This window comes from Heteronotia binoei, chromosome 14, assembly GCF_032191835.1.
Source record: "Heteronotia binoei isolate CCM8104 ecotype False Entrance Well chromosome 14, APGP_CSIRO_Hbin_v1, whole genome shotgun sequence".
In the NCBI taxonomy this organism is placed as follows: Eukaryota; Metazoa; Chordata; class Lepidosauria; order Squamata; family Gekkonidae; genus Heteronotia; species Heteronotia binoei.
The window spans coordinates 35,632,468-35,652,460 of NC_083236.1; the positions used below are offsets into that span (position 1 = coordinate 35,632,468).

The window sequence follows — 19,993 nt, forward strand, 5'->3', positions numbered from 1 at the left end:
CTAGCTCCAGGCCTGTTTTAACACTACAATCTGCCCTTGTCTAGCTCGGCCATGACACTGGAAGCAAGCTTGGGCCAATTCACAAATTACTATGTCATGTCCACCACAACATTGTATGAGACATGTGATGGGAATGTTGTACTTTCCAGATGCACGGGGCCTGATTCTGATCCCAACTCCAGTGCATATGAAAGGGGGCTGTCGCTCCCCTCCCCTATGCCATTTTCATGTCCCCAGGGAGTTGGTATTTACTCAATTGCTAAAAATGAAGCCACAAATATGATTCCTCAGTAGAGCAAGCAGTGGTTCTACGGGGTGGTTTCAGGATATGAAAATGACAGGGGATAAGGCTGAAGCTGCTTCTCCATATGCTCTGTGTTTGTAAACAGACTTGGCCCTAAAGGCGCAAAACTCCTGCATCACACATCTGATACAAAGTCCTTGCAGTGGACTGACAGACTTTGTAAATGTGTCAGTTTGCTTCCTCTGTACAAAAAAATGACTCCAACAATGAAGTGCAGAGAGGGTGTGGGCAGTTATAGCTCTCTGCATGCCTGCACTCTGTTTGGTGTAATTGTGAAATCTTCACATTCGTGCTTTACACCCTTCATCTTATCTATCATCTGTTTTCTTTTTCCCAACCATCTCTCCATCTGTCCCAAGCTGAGAGAGTTAATGTTGACCACTCTATCGGCTGTCAACGTAACGTCCATGCAGACGGCTCTCAAGATGTCCGAGGTGCTCAAAGAAATCACTTACAGGAGTGAAGAGCTTTCTTCCTCTGCACAGGTGAGACATATTTCTGATAATCTGCATGTGGTCCTTGCAGTGCAGCCAAAGGGGTATTGATATAAGAATTTTGCATGTGAAGGTGACCTTCAGAGAGAGAAAAACTGTAGATTTCAGACCCGATAAGGATTTGAACTGTGGGGAACAAAAAACTGTTTTCTCAGACAAGTATGTCAGAACTTGTAACTTTCCTGTATGCTGTTAGCCTAACTGACTCCATGTTGGAAACAAATACTAACCCAGCATGCTTCATGCCAGGCCACTAACTAAAATAGTATACATTCCAAGCAGCCTGTGATCACTGGAGGGTGGCAGATAGCCTCTGGTCAACATCTGCAGGTGGCCTTTGAAGCCAGCCGCTTAGGACAGCTCAGCAGGGCTCCATCCTCCCTAGCTGATAACAGACCCTGAGAAACAGACAAGCGTCTCTGACTGTGTGAAAGATCGTTTTATTGTTGCTGCTACAACCGCATAAAATGTAACCAATGCTAGCTTCGTTATCAGTGTTATCCTGTACCTTCAGCACTATAGTTCTCAATAAACGCCTATACTTTTGCAACAAAGTCTTGGGCCTCGCTTGAAGTTCTTCCAGTTCTTGAAGTAGGGAATATGTAATCAGTGTAATGATATCACAGTGCTATGTAGCTAATCAGATTTGACTGTGTGACCACATTACAAAGCCAATTCAGAGTGAGGGCAGGAATAACTGTACTCACGTTAATGGGCCCCTCTTCATAGTGTTTGCCCACCAGTTGGGAGAAACTGATAAAACTGATAGAATTAAAGAAGGATATTTGCCTGAGTATAGAGCTAGTAACCATCAGATGGCAAAAGTAGATCTTTCACAGCCTTGATACCTATGATCTTTGAACTGGAATTGAACAAAGGACCATCATGCATGTGTTCTGCCAATAACATCCATCCAATCCACCTTCCCATGCCTTTAGCAAGGATGAGGTGATCATAGTCACAAGTTCCAAGAAGCAGGTAAAGAGCTGTACAGAGATAGTGGTCCTCTTGTCCTTTCCAGGTGGAAGCAGGTAACACTCTGAAGGATGTCAGTGAATCCCTGCTGATTGTCACCCCTGAAGATGGAGAGGATGACCAGAAGCGCAAGGATGCTGCCACACATCTGTTCAATGCAGTGAACAACGTCCTTGAAGCGACTGTGCAGAATGTGACCGAGGAGGCTTCTACCCCAGAATCCCAACAGGTGTGAGCTTTCTTTTCTGTATACTTAACAATGCTAAAAAGACAGAGACCTGTGGTACATTAAAAGGATGGCAGACTGCAGCATGAGAACTGATAAGGGTGATTTTCTTGCTTACAAATTGCTTTGTTTGCTACACTGCCTCTGCAAGTGCTGGGAGATTTGGCAAGCGATGCCTGGGAAGGGCAGAGTTTGCGGAGGATGTGATATCACTTCTGGTGACACTCTAGGCCAGGGGTAGGGAACAGTGGCTCTCCAGATGTTTTTTGCCTACAACTCCCATCAGCCCCAGCCAGCATGGCCAATAGCTGGGGCTGATGGGAGTTGTAGGTAAAAAACATCTGGAGAGACACTGTTCCCTGCCCCTGCTCTAGGCTGCCTCTAGTCTCTATGGTCTTTAGTGGGGAAATTCCTAGAGCATCAGTTTGGGGAAGACATTTTTGTTCTCACTCTTCAGGTCCTCAGGGTCAAGAAATTGGGACTAGGAGGCTGGTAAATCTCCCACCCAGGTGGGTAAATGAGAGGCTCCAGAAGCAATGGTCTGCTATTTCTACAGCATAAAACTTGGGGTTCAGTTCCAGCACCAATGACTCAGTCCTACCTTTATGAAGGAACAATTGCTACTCTGTCACATAAACCCTCACAGCTGTTCACAGGACCAGGGTGCTCCAGGAAGAAAGTCACTAGTGCTACTGAAAGATGGTTAATCTCTTCTGTCCTAGAGCTTGGTGTCCCAGCAACTACTGACTACTGTGGACAACCTCCAGAGTGCCCTCCTCATTGGGAAACTGCCCAACAATGAACCCACTGTGCTAACAGCTCCCTCTGTGGCTATGTACATCAACAGGTACCAAGCTCCACTTCCTTCTATGACATTTGCTGTCACTTCCAACAGCTTCTAAACTCCCACAAGGAAAAATGTTAGTAACTGAAGATTTTCCTCTTCCAGCCAGCTAACGACAAAGTGACACTGCAGGGCTTTTTTTTGTAGCAGGAACTCCTTTGCATATTAGGCCACACACCCCTGAGGTAGCCAATCCTCTAAGAGGTTACAGGGCTCTTAGTACAGGGCCTATTGTAAGCTCTTGGAGGATTGGCTACATGAGGGGTGTGTGGCCTAATATGCAAAGGAGGTCCTGCTACAAAAAAAGCCCTGAGTGACTGCAAGAACATCTTAGATTTTTCACTCTGATTCCATCCATCCATTTATTTATTTATTTATTTATTTATATTTATTTATATTAAGATTTATACCCCGCCCTTCTCACCTAGGTGTCTCAGGGCGGCTTACAACACAATAATTAAAACAATTTCAGTTTAAACAATTAAAATACCATTAAATCATAATTTAGTAAAAAAGATAGAATAAAAACCGGCGGCCTATAGATACATTTTTCATCCAGGATATTTTACATTGTCAGTTAATATCATAGGCCTGCCGGAAGAGGACTGTCTTACAGGCCCTGCGGAATTGCCCTAGATCCCGCAGGGCCCCATCAAGGGATTCCAAACTGGCTTCTGTTCTCCTGGTGCACATCTCTTTCTTTCCTAAAGCATTTCTCCCTTGAAGTCTGCACAAGCAACTCAAATGGTCAAGTTGGGGTGATGGTATTATAAGAGAATACCCACCAAGCTTGAGAAGAATGTACACAATGACAATTTATTTATGGTGAAATTTCCTTCTGCTTTTCCTGTCACCACAAAATGGTTGACAACTGAAAACAAATCCTAGTATCAGAGAACAATATAGAGCAACCATAAATTCAACCAGAGAGCATTGACAAATAAATCTATAACAATCCATAGAGCCCTCTTGAAAAGCTCTGCTTTGCATTTTTGCCTAAATAGGAGTGAAGATGACTTCACCCTCACCTCCGGGTGTATCCCATTTTGCAAGGAGGGAGCTACCATCCAAAAGGCCCTTGCTTAGGGGCTGATGCAGTCCTAATTACCCTCAGGGAAGGAATGGAGTAGGGATTCTTCTGGCAAGGACTGAATGATTATACAGTCTGAGAAACTGTCTGAGAAAAAGGCAGTTTGTGCATTCACAGCCTCTTTGTTGACAGACATTTCCTGACCCAGTACTCTCTGTGCTTCCCCTTTTGGTCCATACAGTATGTTGTGGGGCCCTTCATTTAGACCTGCTTCTTTATTTCTGACTCCTCTCACCTATTTTCTGGTCCTTCTCTGGAAAGGTTGCAGACGGATGACGTGAACAGCACATCCATTAATATCTCCAACTCTAGTGCTGCCAGCTTCACCCTGCCTTCTTCCTCTTCTCTCAGCATCTCAGGAGCCAGCGATGAGACAGTGGATATCCGGGTAAGTGCATAGTTTTTACAAGGATGCCATTTTTCTCCCCCCTCCCCCACCTTCTCTCTTTATGATGCTTGACCATGTATGATCTCATCTTGGCCTTCCAGCAGTCCAGTTGTGCCACCAAATTCACCCAAAGCATTGCCTGTCAGTTCACACAAGCCTCTAGAGCAGTGATCCCTAACATGGTGTCCAGAAATGTATTTCCTGGTTCCCACTTGCTTTTTCTTCGCTAGAGCAAAGAGCTAGTCTCAGGTTTCTTCCGCCTCAATGAAGCAAGAGGTACTTCAGAAGAGATCACGAGGCATCACCTTGGAGTCCTCAGAAAGACCCCATTTGGAAACAGCTGCCTCCACTGTAGCAGGATGCTTGACATGGAATCTCCCAGCCTGATGTGATCAGTCCCAGCCTCCAGTGGAGCCATTCTGTGACTGGCTGTGAAACCATAATCACACACATTTGGTGTGGTGCCCATTGCCTACTAAAATGCCAGTAGGTTCAAAAGACTTGGGGATTCCTACTCTAGAGCTTGTGGGAATCATAAATTTATCCCTCCAATTTCTTGCCTGTTCCAAATAAGTTTCTGGTGGAATGGATCCTTATCTTTAGATCCAGGCTCTTGAGTAATTCAGTGCAGACTTGACCAAGTGCCTTTGATTATTCAAGTATATCCTTTCTTATAGATGGTGAGCTTTTCTGTGAATCCCTTTTCCACAACTGACAGCTTTGATATCCACGGAGCTGTAGGAGGCCTCACCCTCACCAGCCTGGATGGGTTGGTCATTCCAGTTAGGAACCTTACAGAAGACATTGAGGTAATTTTTCTGACTGGATGGTTTTCAGTAGGTGGGATTTTTTTTAATAGGGGGGACTAGTGAATCCACATGCATTCAAAGCAGAACTGTACAATTTCTGGAATGTATAGTTTTTGAGTCACTGGGAACATCACTGAAAGAGGAATAAATATTCATATATTTGGTCGGTTGGATAATGAACTTAAATCTGTAAGGTTCTCAAGGCTTAGGTACATTTCCAGAGTTAAGTCATTAACTTTATATGCAGATAACGCTGCCAAGGAGTTTGGAAATCCAAGAAGACAGAAGTGTGTTGAATCTGGGAAACTTCAGCGCTCTCCAGGTCAATGTGACCTCAGTAAATACATCTCTGGTGATTCATCTGGAGGTGGACCAAAATATTCCACTTATCCTGTACCTGGGATATGGCTATCAACCCAACGAGACTGACCATGATTTGATGACGCATGTTCCTTTTGACAGAAACATGAAGGGTAAAATTCATTCTCATACTACACTACTTGGTTTCCATCCAGAGATTTTTCCAGGGCTTTCCCAAACAAACAACTCTGTTGGAACCAGTGTTCTCTCTAAGCTGAGTTAGTGTGAGCTAGCTCACAATTCTTTAGCCCCCAGCTCACCCATTTTTGTCTTAGCTCAGGAAAAACAGCCCCAGAGCAAACTAATTTATGCAGTACCTCACAACTTTAATGCCAGTAGCTCACAAAGTAGAGCTTTTGCTCATGAGACTCCACAGTTTAGAGAGAGCATTGGTTGGGACTCAGATTTCCAGACAAATTTGAAATGGCACAAAGAATGGCTACTCTGGAGCTCTTTTCAGTCATGAACATTTGGTAAGCCAACCATGTGAAAGGGGAGAATTAGGCTACAGGTGATCTTGTTCATATGTGGGTTGCCATTTTGTGTGAATAGTACACACGGTCAGAAGTCCAGATTACCTGAATTATAGCCATGCATGTATCCAAAGTGGAAAATACACTCATTGCCCTGTTCACATACAGGGAAGATTGCAGGTAGCACGCTCTCCTGTTATGTTTTGGATGCTTATGCACTCTCATAATAGACATATTTTTGTACTAAATGTTTGGTATTTTTGGCGCAGTTGTTTTTGGATATCCCTCCTGTTATGCAAAGTGGAGCTGCAAAAGTGGATGACTGAAAAGGGCTTAGTTAATCTGATTGTATTGATTGGTAATCTGATTAGTGTTCATCTGAACCTTACCTTTTCCAGAAACAGTATATTCCTGGATTCTTCATCAAGAAGACCTCATTTTTGGAGAAGGAACTTATTATTTTGTAGTGAGAGCAGAAACTGAACTGGGGTTGGTGGCCCTCAGTGATGTAAACCTCTCCATCACTTGCTTTATATCCCAGTGTGTATTTTGGGATGAGCACCAAGGAAACTGGAACAGCTACGGATGTCATGTGAGTGGAGAAAAGCCAGCTGATTGCAGCAGGGGTGCTGGGGTGTGGTATACTGCAAAAATGAATTTATTTAAGAGACTGCAACTTCTGCTATGTACAAGCCTGGCTGCCTGCATTGCTGATAATTGTATTGTGTGCGTGTGTGTGTGTGGGGGGGGGGCAGGTCATAAAGACTATTTTTCTGCTTGCAGGTTGGCCCCAAAACATTCCCCAGCAGCACCCAGTGTCTCTGTAACCACTTGACATTCTTTGGGAGCTCTTTCTTCATCATGCCCAACACCATTGATGTCAGCAGAACTGTGGAATTGTTTGCCACATTTGTGGACAATCCAGTGGTCGTGACGACTGTAAGTTGCATCTTCCTTGTGTACCTGCTGGTTCTGATCTGGGCCAGAAGAAAAGACATCCAAGACGATGCCAAAGTAAGTTTTCTAATCAATTAGCACTTCTCTGCAATCCAAGGGATTCCCTCTCTTCATTGCAAAGGCTGCTGTGGCTCCATCATTAGTGGCATTAAGGCTAGACAGGGAACTGGCCTATTATTGGATCCGAGGCTTTTTTTGTAGCAGGAACTCCTTTGCATATTAGGCCACACCCCTCGATGTAGCCAATCCTTCTGGAGCTTACAAGGCCCTTAGTGCAGGGCCTACTGTAAGATCCAGGAGGATTGGCTACATCAGGGGTGTGTGGTCTAATATGCAAAGGAGTTCCTGCTACAAAAAAAGCCCTGATTGGATCCTTTTATCTCTGGATGCTGGGGATTGAACATTCTGCCTGCAAAGCAGATGCTGTACCACTAAGGCCATGCCCCTCCTGAAATGTAGTTGCCTTGGTCTATCAAGGTCAGTGTTGTCTAACCTGACTGGCAGCAGCTCTGCAGGGTCTAATGCAGAGGTCCTTCATATCACCTGATACCTGACCCTTTTAAATGGTGATGCTGGGGATTGAACCAGGGACCTTCTGCATGCAAAGCAGATGTTCTACCACTAAAGCCACAGCCCTTCCTGAAATGATGCTGCCTTGATCTATCAAGGTCTGTCATGTCTAGTCTGTCTGGCAGCAGCTCTCAGGGGTTTCACTCAGAGGTCCTTCACATTACCTGCAACCTGATCCTTTTGAATGGAGATGCTGGGGATTGAGCCAGGGACCTTCTGCATGCAAAGCAGATGCTGTGTGCCACTGAGCCACAGTCCCTCCTCTGTTCTTTGCTCAGCCAAGTTTGAAGTCTTCCTTCAGTCCAAGGACTCTTCCTTCTGTCAAAGGAAAACTCTTTTGGCTAGAGGAAGGCTTCAGATTTTGCTGGATGGAAGAGAAGGACACAAGCAATGAACTTGGTCATGTGTGTTTTCCCCTTAAGTGTACACTTGAGAGTTTTTGCATAGGTCTGAAAAAATAATGTGTGATGAGGCCCTTAATAGGTCACCTGCTAGATAAGAAGAAGAAGATATTGGATTTATATCCTGCCCTATACTCTGAATCTCACAGTCTCAGAGCGGTCACAATCTTCTTTACCTTCCCCCCCCCCCCCACAACAGACACCCTGTGAGGTTGGTGGGGCTGAGAGAGCTCTTGCAGCAGCTGCCCTTTCAAGGACAACTCCTACAAGAGCTTTGGCCGACCCAAGGTGCAAGTGGAGGAGTGGGGAATCAAACCCAGTTCTCCCAGGTAAGAATCCGCACACTCAACCACTACACCAAACTGGCTCTCCAGTAAGTTGTCAGTAAGAAGTCAGTAAGCTGGAGGCCACAGGAAGCTGAACCTATTCAGCACCCTCCTGGGACCCCCAATATACTCCACCTTGAGTTCCAAGAAAGAAAACTGGGGTGCCAATATAATAATCCTCAACTGCCATGTGGAAAGTGCTGCTCTAGCATTCATCCCCCTGGTTTTGCAAGCATCTTAAATACAGCCAGTACCCACAAGATGGTGCTATGCCACATTCAACCACTTGGATGCCAGTCTGGTCCCTGGCAGCATCTGCTGCTTATATGGTGCAGTGTGTTACTAGTTCACCATCTTTTTGTGTTAAGAGCTTTTGAGTCAAGAGGAATTCTGCAGATGGAAAAGACTGACAAAGTTGAGTTAGGAACATGCTTCAGCCAATTCCCATTGATAATGGTATAATTGTTTAAAACATCAGAGAACAGGCTATGAACTTGTTCAGATAAGTGCCTTTGTATTCATGTGAGCTACGGGTTGGAAGACCTGCGAGTGGATTTCTCTAAGTCTGCCCCTTGCACTGGCAACCCTCCCTTTTTAACAACACACTCACATATCTCTCTGTATCTTATCTCATTAGTCCCTAAGGGCCATAATAAACTGTTTATGTGGTCTATTTCCAGCTTGAGTACTGTTTTATGAACATCACCAGGGCTTTTTCTGAGCAGGAGCACACAGGAATGCAGTTCCAGCTGGCTTGGTGTCAGGGGGTTAGGGCCTAATATGCAAATGAGTTCCTGCTGGGATTTTTCTACAAAAAAGCCCTATGCAAAACAATGGTGCCACAAGGGGGTGTGACCTAATATGCAAATGATTTCCTGCTGGACTTTTTCTGCAAAAAAGGCTTTGAACATCACTGTAGGCTGCTGAAAGCTGTTTTGTATAGAGATGCTGCAAATCTCACCATGAACATGTTGAACTTATTAGGGAGGGTGAGCATGTGTAAGCCAGTTATCTGGTGTTCATGGTTTGCCTGCATAACAGCTTTGCACTGAGTGTTCTTAAAACTGCACATGTCTGAAAACTGATGCTTGTTTTCATCTGTGTCACTGATGCTGCTTTTCTTCTTCTCTAGGTGAAGATAACAGTACTGGCAGATAATGACCCCTTTGCTCAGTATCGCTACCTGGTGACTGTTTTTACAGGGCACCGTCGAGGGGCAGCCACAACTGCTCAGGTACCAATGGAGTGCTGGATAGGCTTGTGTCTTCTGTCACTTTACAGCTCTCTTTGTTCTATCCACTGCTAAAGGGGAGCGAGTTTAGTGGGACTTGTTCCTAGCTAAGTCCTGACCTGGATAGCCCAGGCTAGCCCAATCTTGTCAGATCTGAGAAGCTAAGGAGGGTCAGCCCTGGCTACTTTGGGATGGGAGACCTCCAACAACATAAGAACTTAAGAAAAGCCCTGATGGATCACACCATTGGTTCATCTAGTCAAGCATCCTGTCTCGCATGGTAGCCAACCAGCTCCTGTGGAGGGTCGACAACAGGGAATAGAGGCCAAGGCCTTCCCCTGATGTTTCCTCTTGGCTCTGAGATTCAGAGGCTTAGTGCCTCTGAATGTGGAGGTTCCCCAGTCATCATGGCTAGTAGCCACTGATAGACTTATCCTCCATGAATCGATCTAATCTCCTATTAAAACTGTTTATTCCTGTGGCCATCACTACAGGGAATAACAGGGTTGTGACACAGAGTAGTCAGTGATAAATCACTTCTGAGCATCTCTTGCCTTATGGAGTCACCATAAATCAGCTGTGCCTTGATGGCCCTTTCCTCCACCACCACCACCACCACCAAGCCTGCACAGGGCGGAAACAGAGTAGTGATTTTTACTCTGTGGCTTGGGAGCCACACATGACTCCTCAACATGCCAACTCTGTCTCTTCTGAGCAACATTCCCCAACATGGTACCCATTCCATGTTCTAAGGAAGTGGGCAGGGCCATTGTCTGGTGGTTAAGTGGTTCCCACCTTAAAAGACTCACTGCTGGAGGATGAATGTGAGCTGCTAGGGATGGAAGTAAAGGAAAATCTTAGTCAGGGCTATAGATCAGGATGGGTAGCTGTGTTAGTCTGTCTATAGAATAAGAGATAAGAGGCAAGTAGCACCTTAAAGACTAACAAACCTGTGATAGAATATGAGCTTTTATGAGGCACTGCTCACTTCTTCAGACAGCAGTGACTCACGGAAGCTCATACCCTACCACAAATGTTGTTAGTTTTTGTGTTTTAACAATTTATTAATAACATACGGTTACAATGTTTAGTTATATCTTTTCTATCCCTAACCCATATGATATTTTCAATCCCCCCTCCCTCCATGTTGTTAGTTTTTAAGGTGCTGCTGGACTTTTACTCCTTTCTACTGCGAAGGGTATAGTTATATATTAACAGTTATTTCTTATTTTATTGTATTGTGTATTTGGAGGGGTGGTGCACAGGGCCTGCAGAGTCATGTAGTTTTTTAGGTTGGTGGTAATTGCAGATGGAAGAAACCCGTGATGCAGAGCGGTAAAGCTGCAGTACTGCAGTCCTAAGCTCTGCTCACAACCTGAGTTCGATCCCAGCAGAAGCTGGGTTCAGGTAGCCCAATATATCCTTCAGAGCCTCACCAGTTGAATTATCACTCACACACAAAAAGTGTGTAAATGAACATTTAGTGCACAGTTTATAATAAGTCCATACAGCAAAATAATAGAACGAACACCCACACGATGCTCCTCCAGACTGTTTTCTAAAGTCACGTCTCAGAGGCACTGCCTTCACCCACTTCTTGCAGTTCAGAATCTGGGTGGAGACTGGGGCGTCATTCTGCACAACTTCTCACAAAGAGATCAAAAGACCGTATTTCCTGGATTTCCTATGGTTTCATTGGTTTTACCCTTCGTCAGTCTTCTCTCAATGCTGTTTTGACTGGAGCCACAGTACAAAGAATTCAGTCACGGATCAACACGTACATGCTCAAGTCTCTGCTACTGGCTCTCTTTTGAAGGATATATTGTGTTTAATACACCGGTACCTTGCTATTGGGTTCAGGTAGCCAGCTGGAGGTTGACTCAGCTTTCCATCCTTCCGAGGCCGGTAAAATGAGTACCCAGCTTGCTGGGGGTAAAGTGTAGATGACTGGGGAAAGCAATGGCAAACCACCCTGTAAAAAGTCTGCCGTGAAAACGTTGTGAAAGCAACGTCACCCCAGAGTCGGAAACGACTGGTGCTTGCACCTTTACCTTTTTAAATTGCAAATGTGGTTCTCTGCAAGCCACAGAGTGGATTCTACTGCCTCAAAGAGATACTGGTGTATGGAGCACTATTTCTAGAAAGTTTTGGACCTGGAGAACTTGAAGCAGCACGTGGTAGGCCTGACCATTGGAGGGGGAAAGTACTGTCAAGTTGCAGCCAACTTATGATGACTTTGTAGGCAGGGCCAACCCTAGACCGTCTGGCACCCTAAGCAAGGCTAACTTCTAGTGTCTCCCCTGCACTGATAATGTCATTGAGTAACATGAAAGGCACCCAGACTGGCGCCCCCAGAAGACCAACACCCTTGACAGTCACCTAGTTTGCCTAGTGGCAGGGCTGGCCCAGGCTGTAGGGTTTTCAAGGCAAGAGGTTAACAGAGCTGGCATGCCTCAGCATTTGAGCGCAGTATGAACCAGGGCTCACCCTGCTTAGGTTCCCAGATGTAGCAAGTTTGGGGTAGCCTGAGCCATCCAAGTAGGGTTGTCAGTTCCCCCTGGCCATCAGTAGGAGATGAGGTGGAGTAGGGTTGCCAAATCCAGGTTGGGAAACTCCTGGAGATTTAAGGGTGGGGCCTGGGGAGGACAGGACCTCAATAGCATACAATTCCAGTGGCATAAAATGCCATCCTCCAAAGCATCCATTTTCTCCAGGAGAACCGATCTCTATAGTATGGAAATGAGCTGTTCCCCAGGTCCCAACTGGAGGCTGGTATCCCTGTGTGACAGGGTGGCCTGACCATTACACAAGATGTCTCATGGCTGGGGCTTGGCGGGTTTTGCACAGAACATGAAAAAATGTTGCCCCAAGTGAACCCAAATTAGCTAGACAACTTCTAACGCAGTTCATGTATTCCTACTTGTTTGTACTTGAACATTCATTCAGCACAGCGAAACTCTCTCGAATGAGGTTCCTCCAGATGTGGTGGTGCACAAGTGCAAAACTGACCACTCAGCCGATGCTCCTGTACTAGGTGGGAATCACAGCAATCCCCATATCTCATTGTTGCTCCAGGTGACCCTCACCCTGTATGGTCAGGAAGGTGAGAGCGAGCCACATCACCTGGTGGACCCAGAGGTGCTGGTCTTTGAGCGAGGAGGAGTGGATGTGTTCCTGCTGTGTACTCTCTTCCCTCTGGGAGAACTGCAGAGCATCAGACTGTGGCATGACAACTCAGGAGACAGCCCATCCTGGTAGGCAAGAGGCAAAGGGACACAGAAGGAGCTTCTGTTACCCCTCCATTTGTAATATGTGTCTCTTTCTCCTGGAGTTTCCAGGCAGGAAATGACGTGTCCTGTCTAAATATTTACGAACCTACCCCCTCCCCATGGCCCTTGGTTCCTAGACTCTTCCCTAAACGATGCATAGGTCAGCCCCTGTCCTTTTTGCCTCCAAAAAATATCAAAGCAATACTGCTGGTCCAATCATTGGCATAAAAACTCTCAAAACGACTACTGGATTTCTTCTTTTAGAATCTAGGGGACCCTTTCCATATTACATTTTCAAAATGTATGGTACTGATATTTGTCATCCTTAATTTAAAAATTGCCATTCCTTAATTTAAAAGTTTATCCAGGGAAACTGATCTCTGTCATTTGGAGATGGGTAGTAATTCTGGGATATTGCCAGGTCTTACCTGGAGGTTGGCAGTCCTTACAAGAAGCTGCCTCTTGTTATGAAAAGGCCTTAAAAGCTATTTTAGCCAGGATATACAGTCACATCACCTGCAATTTTTAGACATCTAAAAGTTTAAAGCCCTTCACAACCTTGGATGTTCTGTCGTACATATTTGACTATCTCCTTCCTACATCCCTGTGCAGCAACTACTGTTACCTGGTTGCCATTTATTGGCTATCCCACCACTTAGGTGGTCTGTCTGGCATCAACCAGAGCCCGGGACCTTTTCTATTTGGCCCTGTGGAACGGGTTCCCCAAGGAGGTGATCCAAATCCCCTGGAGATTTTCAGGAGAACCTGCCTGTTTGCCAGGGCTTCTGAGTCAAGGCTTTTGAACAGCAAGCATCTTTTAAGGAGGTTAAGGGGGCAGGAATTTGGGATTTACTATTTTATTTTGATTTTAACAAAAAAAATCTTTTAAACTACTATTGTAAGCCACCTTGAACCACAAAGAAAGGTGGAATATAAATGTTTAATTAATTAATCTCATGTGAAAACACTCCAAATCAGCATTGTTTCTTTACAGGTATGTAAACCGTGTGCTGGTCCATGATGTCACCACAGATCAGAAATGGTATTTCCTCTGTAACTCTTGGCTGGCCATTGATGTTGGAGATTGTGTTTTGGATAAAGTGTTCCCTGTAGCCACTGAGCAGGATATGAAGCAGTTCAGGTGAATCAGGGTATTATTATTGTTGTTGTTGTGGCTGGTTGATGCAATCTCACATTAACAATTTAACCTTTTTTTCCTCTGGAAATGTTCTGAAGAACTGGTGCTATAAGTTTGGAGCATGGGTCCAGTTTAACTGTGGAAAGGGTGTTGATGGAGGGTATCAGTTGGCTAGCACTTGTAACATCACTAACCCACCAAACACAGAACAATTTGCAGTTGTTTTTAAAATGTTTTCTTTTTAAAAGTAAAACAAAAGATTAAATAGAAATGAGTAAATAAATATGCACTGCTTCAAAATGAAAGTTGACAGTCTCTCTATAAAATGTATGTAGTACACTGGCTGGACTAGGTAACACGGTACCCCCTGAGAATATAGACATTCCCTATTCTTACGATCAAAGAATCTCAAAATATTGGTAGCAGTTGTTTTTCTGTCACTGCAGAATGGTGTTCTTCGTGGTGTAGTCTGACATATTTTCCTCCTCCCTCTAGCAACCTGTTTTTTATGAAGACCTCCAAGGGCTTCCAAGATGGACACATCTGGTATTCCATTTTCAACCGCTCTCCTCGCAGCTCCTTCACCCGAGCCCAACGAGTGTCCTGCTGTTTTTCACTCCTTTTGTGTACCATGCTTACCAGCATCATGTTCTGGGGGGTGCCTAAGGACCCGGCTGACCAGAAAATGGATTTAGGTAATTGCATACACCAGCTCTGGCACTTAGGCTGGAAACACAGAAATGAAATTGGTCTGCTAAGCAATCCTTACTGTTAGGATTGGATTCTCTGTCTGGTGGCTCCTCTTTAGGGCTATCATCTTTAAAGCAGGGCTTAACAGGACTTTAGCTCACCAGAACTCAGCCTGTTCATTCCAAGGACATTTAAGGTGGTATTTCTATTGTCTTTCTAAGGAAGAAACTAGCTAGAGTGGCATAGTGGCTATAGTATTGAGCTTAGATCTGAGAAAATCAGAGTCAAATACAATTAGGATGCTTTCTGGATGATCTGGGGCAAGTCATGATCTCTCAGCCTAACATACCTCCCCACCATTGTTGTGAAATAATGCAAGCAGCCTGAGATCTATAACAGAAAAATATATTTTTTAAAAAATCTCCTAGCCTGTTAGCACTTTTGCCAGATAACTCTGGAAAATATGCAGCCAGCAGCTGATAATTTCTTATGAGATCCAGATGATGTTTTCTCTGAATTCCTGAGAAATCAGAATTTCTCATGCAGTATTAAGTTGCTGCTGAGACAATGTGATTTCAACCACCCATTCCCTCCAGCTTCCACAATAATGATTGCTCTCCAAATCATGTTTGCACCAATCACAAGCCTCAGGGAATCCAATCCCAGATATACCACATCCTATATAATTTGGCTAAAGTTCAGATTATATATACACTATGCAAAATCCCATGATTTTGTCCTTTTTGAGCTCTTTAAGCAGGCTACAAGTCTGTTGAAAAAGAGGCACACAGAGTGTTTAAACCTTTTGAATCTATATTATCAAGGTGTGGCGCAGAGTGGTAAAGCAGCAGTACTGAAGTACTGTGGTCTGAACTCTCTACTGGATTCAGGTGAAGTCAGCAGTGCAAAGGAGTCAGTGTTTCTCTGTGTGCATCTTTTTTTTGGGGGGGGGGGAGATTTCCCACAACCTCAACTTCCTCCTTGTTCAAGTCTTCTGCTTCATCTCCTGGTGAAAAGGAGTCACTTCCCAGGCCTAGGACAGCCTCAGCCTCCCATTTTGCAAACAGAACCTCTCTTTTCTGCATGACTTCGGCAGGTAAGATAGAGTTTACATGGCAGGAAGTGATGATTGGCTTTGAGAGCTCCCTCCTCATGTTCCCCATCAACCTGCTCATCGTGCAGATCTTCAGGAATATCCGGCCTCAGCCTAACAGAGAGAAGAAGTCAGGGAAAAGTGGGCGTGTATCCCCCAGTATACCTACTCCTGCCCATCAGGCTACCCAGAGCATGTCACTCACCCCTGAGGCTGTCATCAAGGTAAGTTCCATTAATTGGACAATCAAAATTTATTAAAAACAAACAGGTGCTCTATCATTGTTGAAATGTAGACATACAAACAGTACCTTAAAGAAGAAAATTTTAAAACCCAAAGCGCTCACCAGAAGCTTTGGCAAGGGTCCAAAGCAATCACCATCAGTGTTCTCTCTAAGCTGAGTTAGCGTGAGCTAGCTCACAGACTTCTACCCTCCAGCTCACACATTTTTGTCTCAGCTCAGGAAGGATGACCGTAGAGCACACTAATTTATGCAGGAGTTCACAACTTTAATGCCAGTAGCTCACAAAGTAGACTTTTTGCTCACTGGACTCTGCAGCTTAGAGGGAACATTGATCACCATGGAGACAGATGCATGTGTGATCTGAGAGAGAGAGACACTGGGGTATCACAGAGGACTCAGAAGACCATGCTGGCTCATGTTTTGTGTACTTCCAGGCAATTAGCCCACTGATGAGAATAAAAATATTACATGTTCCCTGTGTGGAATTTGATCAGATGATGTTCCATAATTTCAGCAAATCTGTGTTTCCCCCTCAAAGTTACTGTCTCTCTGGTTTTATTCAGGACATCAGGCGAATTGCCAACTCCCTCTTCAAAACCCTCAGGGCTCCGTTTCCTTCCTTGGAGCCTGATTTGGGGAAATCTACTGATATAAACAAGCTTTTGGCCTTAGTGGAGGACATTATTTGCCAGCAGAACAGAGCTGGACAGGAATTTTACAACGAGAGCAAGAAGAAAGATGACCCAATTATCATCACTCTCGGTTTGGTGGATTTACAAGGTCAGTTTACGAGCTGGCAATTTCAGTCACAATAGGATTCCGGTAAATGAAAATGAGAGCAGCTGCCAAGGACAGAGACCAATCTGGCTGGCACGCAGCACTAGCAATGCATTCTCTTGCTGTTTGTGCAATACTGTTGTAGTTCCTGGATGACCATTCCTTCAGGGAATGGCCGTAGCTCAGTAGAAGAGCATTTTCTTGGCATGCTGAAGGTTCTAGGTTCAACCCTTGGCATCTCCAGTTAAAAGGATCTAGGGACATGATGTACTTCTTCATCCAAAGAGTGATTAACACATGGAATTCACTGCTACAGGAGGTGGTGGCAACTATAAGCATAGACAGCTTCAAAAGGGAATTGGATAAACACATGGAGCAGAGGTCCATCAGTGGCTATTAGCCACAAAATATAGATGGAACTCTCTATCTGGGGCAGTGATGCTCTGTATTCTTGATGCTTGTGGGGGGCAACAGTGGGTGAGCTTCTGGTGTCCTGGTCCCACTAATGGCACCTGGGTTTTTTGGCCACTGTGTGACAGTGTTGGACTGGATGGGCCATTGACCTGATCCAGCATGGCTTCTCTTATGTTCTTATGTGAAAGACTTCTGCTTGAGACTATGGAAAACCACTGCTGGTCAGAATAGACAATACTAACTTTAATAGTCCAATAGTCTGACTAGGGATAGGCACAAACTGGGAAAATGGGTTTGTTTCACTTCATAGCATTCCCAGTTCATGAGCCACAAACTTTTAGGTGTCAAGTGAATCGGGGAGGTTTGTGATGCAGTAAAATGCCCCCAACCAGCATGCTAGAGAGACACCAAACTCACAGGAGTTCTCTGTCTGACTCTCCTCTACCTCCCTTCCAAGTTTAGTGAAGATTGGGTTTATGGGGTCCAAGTTACAGTCCCCTCAAAGAAGGTCCCCCAGGAAAATGCTTTCTGGGAAAAATGACAGGCATAGGTTCAGGAGTGTATAGAATGGACCCTGAGCAAGTTAGAGGCATCAGACTCTCAGGAGACACCCCCCCCCGATGCTCCTCTACATGCCCTCCATGTTACGTGCAGATTGGACTTAGGGGGTCTGACTTACCCCCCACCCCCAAAAATGCCCCAGAAAAATGCTTTTGGGGGAGATGTCATGTGCAGGTTCAAAAATATATAGAATGGACCTCCTGTAAGCTACACACACTAAACACACAGGGAATCTCTGCCTTTGCAGAGTGGTAAACTTTTTGGTCGTTTTCGCACTCACCTTAATCAGCAGCAACGACCCTCTTCACCGCGCAGGATCTGCGCGGATTTCGCACTAATTGCCGCGGAGCACCCAGAAGAGTCGGAAAGTCCCGGCGCTTTTGCGGCGCAAACGGAAACTGGTTTTTGGCAGTTTCCGTTTGCGCCACAAAAGCGCCGGGACTTTCCGGCTCTTCTGGGTGCTCCGCGGCAATTAGTGCAAAATCCGCGCAGATCCTGCGCGGTGAAGAGGGTCGTCGCTGCTGATTAAGGTGAGTGCGAAAACGACCTTTGATTGAACAGAGACAGTCTTTCTGGAATTGTATCCATTCACAAACTACTTGAAAGTTCATGGAAAATTTGTGCTGGCTGACGTGCCACGATGAACTTCAGCTTTAGAACCAGAAACCAGCCAAAATTTGCCATGAACTTTAGTTCATGAGCTGGTCTGTGCCCATCCCTAGGCCTGGCTCAGCATTCGTGTTTAGTAAACAGCTCTGTGGTTTAGTAAACAGCTGATTGTTTTACAGTCCAGAGCAGTCTACTGTTCCACCTAATGATCAGGAGACTGTTTCACAGTAAGGATAGATTCTCTCTGTGTGAATCAGAGCTTGGAGAAACTGTTAGCTGTCCAATGGAGTGGATGGGGCAGTTTCAGTTTATTTCAATTTATATCCCACCCTTCCCACCGAAGCGGGGCCGAGAAACAGCAGCTGGAAGTTCTGAACAGGCACACACACAAAGAAAGGTAAACTGTCTTGGAGTACGTCATGAAGAATCTCTCTCTGGGAGCCTGATATAACTAGCTCAACAGAGCCGGATTAACAATTAGGCCAAGTAGGCACTGGCCTATGGGCCCCCAAGCCTTTAGGGGTCCCGGGCCAGCCAGCCAGCCAACCCCCCCCCCCCCGTTTCTCCCCTGCTTGCAGCCCTGCCAGCCTGCACAAGCAGCCAGCAACTGAGCCACTCTGCCAAACTTGCTTGATGTGGCTGCTGCTGGAGTCATCGCCAAGTTTGCCTCTCTCTTCCTCTTCCCTGCAGCTTTGTCAAAGGGGCATTTGAGAAGGTTTCTGCAGGCTGCAGCAGAGCTCTGACTCTGAGATAATGTGAGGGGTTCCCCAAGATTTTGACTGCCTAGGGGCCTCCACAGGGTTTAATCTGGCACTGTAATGATCCTCAGTGCAGGGTGTCTTGTATGTTTCCTGGTAACCCCAAGGCAAAGAGCCAAACCTGACTTTCTGCCTCCTCTTTGGAGCAGGAGACATTACTATTGTGTCCACAGGGACCACCCATTCCAAAACTGATGTCTGCAGCACGGGAGAATGCTTGGCTTGGAACCTTTCCAGTATTTTGTGGTCAGTCCCAGCCTCTTTGGCAGCCATTTTGTGGCAGGCCTTGCCCTCTACCAGTTTTCAAAATTCCCAAGTATTCACAGGCTCACCTAGGGTGACAGATCTGTGACTTTGTAAGAGTGCCTCCTGCCTTCCTTGCCTATAAGGGCAGGTGCTTCTCCAGAGATCTTAGTCTCATTGTCACAACATACAGACGACACTTAGCACTATCTTCTAATTTCCATCTCCTTCTGAAGAAAGACAGTGTTTATTTTATTTATTAAAAATTTCCTCTTTTATTACCACAATACTCACAGTACAAAGAAGTGTATCAAAGCAAAAAAATAACTGCTCATTATCCCAAAACCAGTCTTTCTAATACATAAAAACCCACATTTCTATAAAGTTACCCTGCCTTATATTTTCCTACCACTCTGTCTGTCCGTCTAAAATTGTCCAAATTTTCGGAGCCAGTTGAGGCATCTGCAGCTTTCCCTTTTTTATTTCTCACAGCAATAAACAAAGAAATCAACCAAAACATCCCCAAATGCCAGTGCTTATTTTGCCCTCCTTGATTTCCTCGACCATGTATATTCCTCCCTTCAGACGGTGAAGCTGTGAACCTTTGGGGGTATAAACCTTTAGGGGTGTAAACCTTTGAGGGGTCTGGAGGCCAAGTCCTATGAGGAAAGGTTGAAGGAGCTGGGCATGTTTAGTCTGCAGAGGAGGTGGCTGGGAGGTGATATGGTTACCATCTTCAAGTACTTGAA

The 19,993-nt window shown here is 45.2% G+C and overlaps 1 protein-coding gene across 1 annotated transcript in view; it reads left to right on the forward strand.

The window, feature by feature from the left end:
* Nucleotides 1-19,993, forward strand: part of LOC132582289 (polycystin-1-like protein 2) — a 65,180-nt gene that overhangs the window by 27,477 nt on the left and 17,710 nt on the right. The window contains exons 17-30 of the mRNA XM_060253827.1: nucleotides 664-789; nucleotides 1,820-2,002; nucleotides 2,722-2,846; nucleotides 4,195-4,321; nucleotides 4,999-5,130; nucleotides 5,378-5,603; nucleotides 6,362-6,555; nucleotides 6,747-6,977; nucleotides 9,350-9,451; nucleotides 12,524-12,702; nucleotides 13,712-13,858; nucleotides 14,351-14,550; nucleotides 15,642-15,862; nucleotides 16,446-16,662. Coding sequence (XP_060109810.1) covers nucleotides 664-789; nucleotides 1,820-2,002; nucleotides 2,722-2,846; nucleotides 4,195-4,321; nucleotides 4,999-5,130; nucleotides 5,378-5,603; nucleotides 6,362-6,555; nucleotides 6,747-6,977; nucleotides 9,350-9,451; nucleotides 12,524-12,702; nucleotides 13,712-13,858; nucleotides 14,351-14,550; nucleotides 15,642-15,862; nucleotides 16,446-16,662 — 2,410 coding nt within the window. The remainder of the gene's footprint in view (nucleotides 1-663; nucleotides 790-1,819; nucleotides 2,003-2,721; nucleotides 2,847-4,194; nucleotides 4,322-4,998; nucleotides 5,131-5,377; nucleotides 5,604-6,361; nucleotides 6,556-6,746; nucleotides 6,978-9,349; nucleotides 9,452-12,523; nucleotides 12,703-13,711; nucleotides 13,859-14,350; nucleotides 14,551-15,641; nucleotides 15,863-16,445; nucleotides 16,663-19,993) is intronic.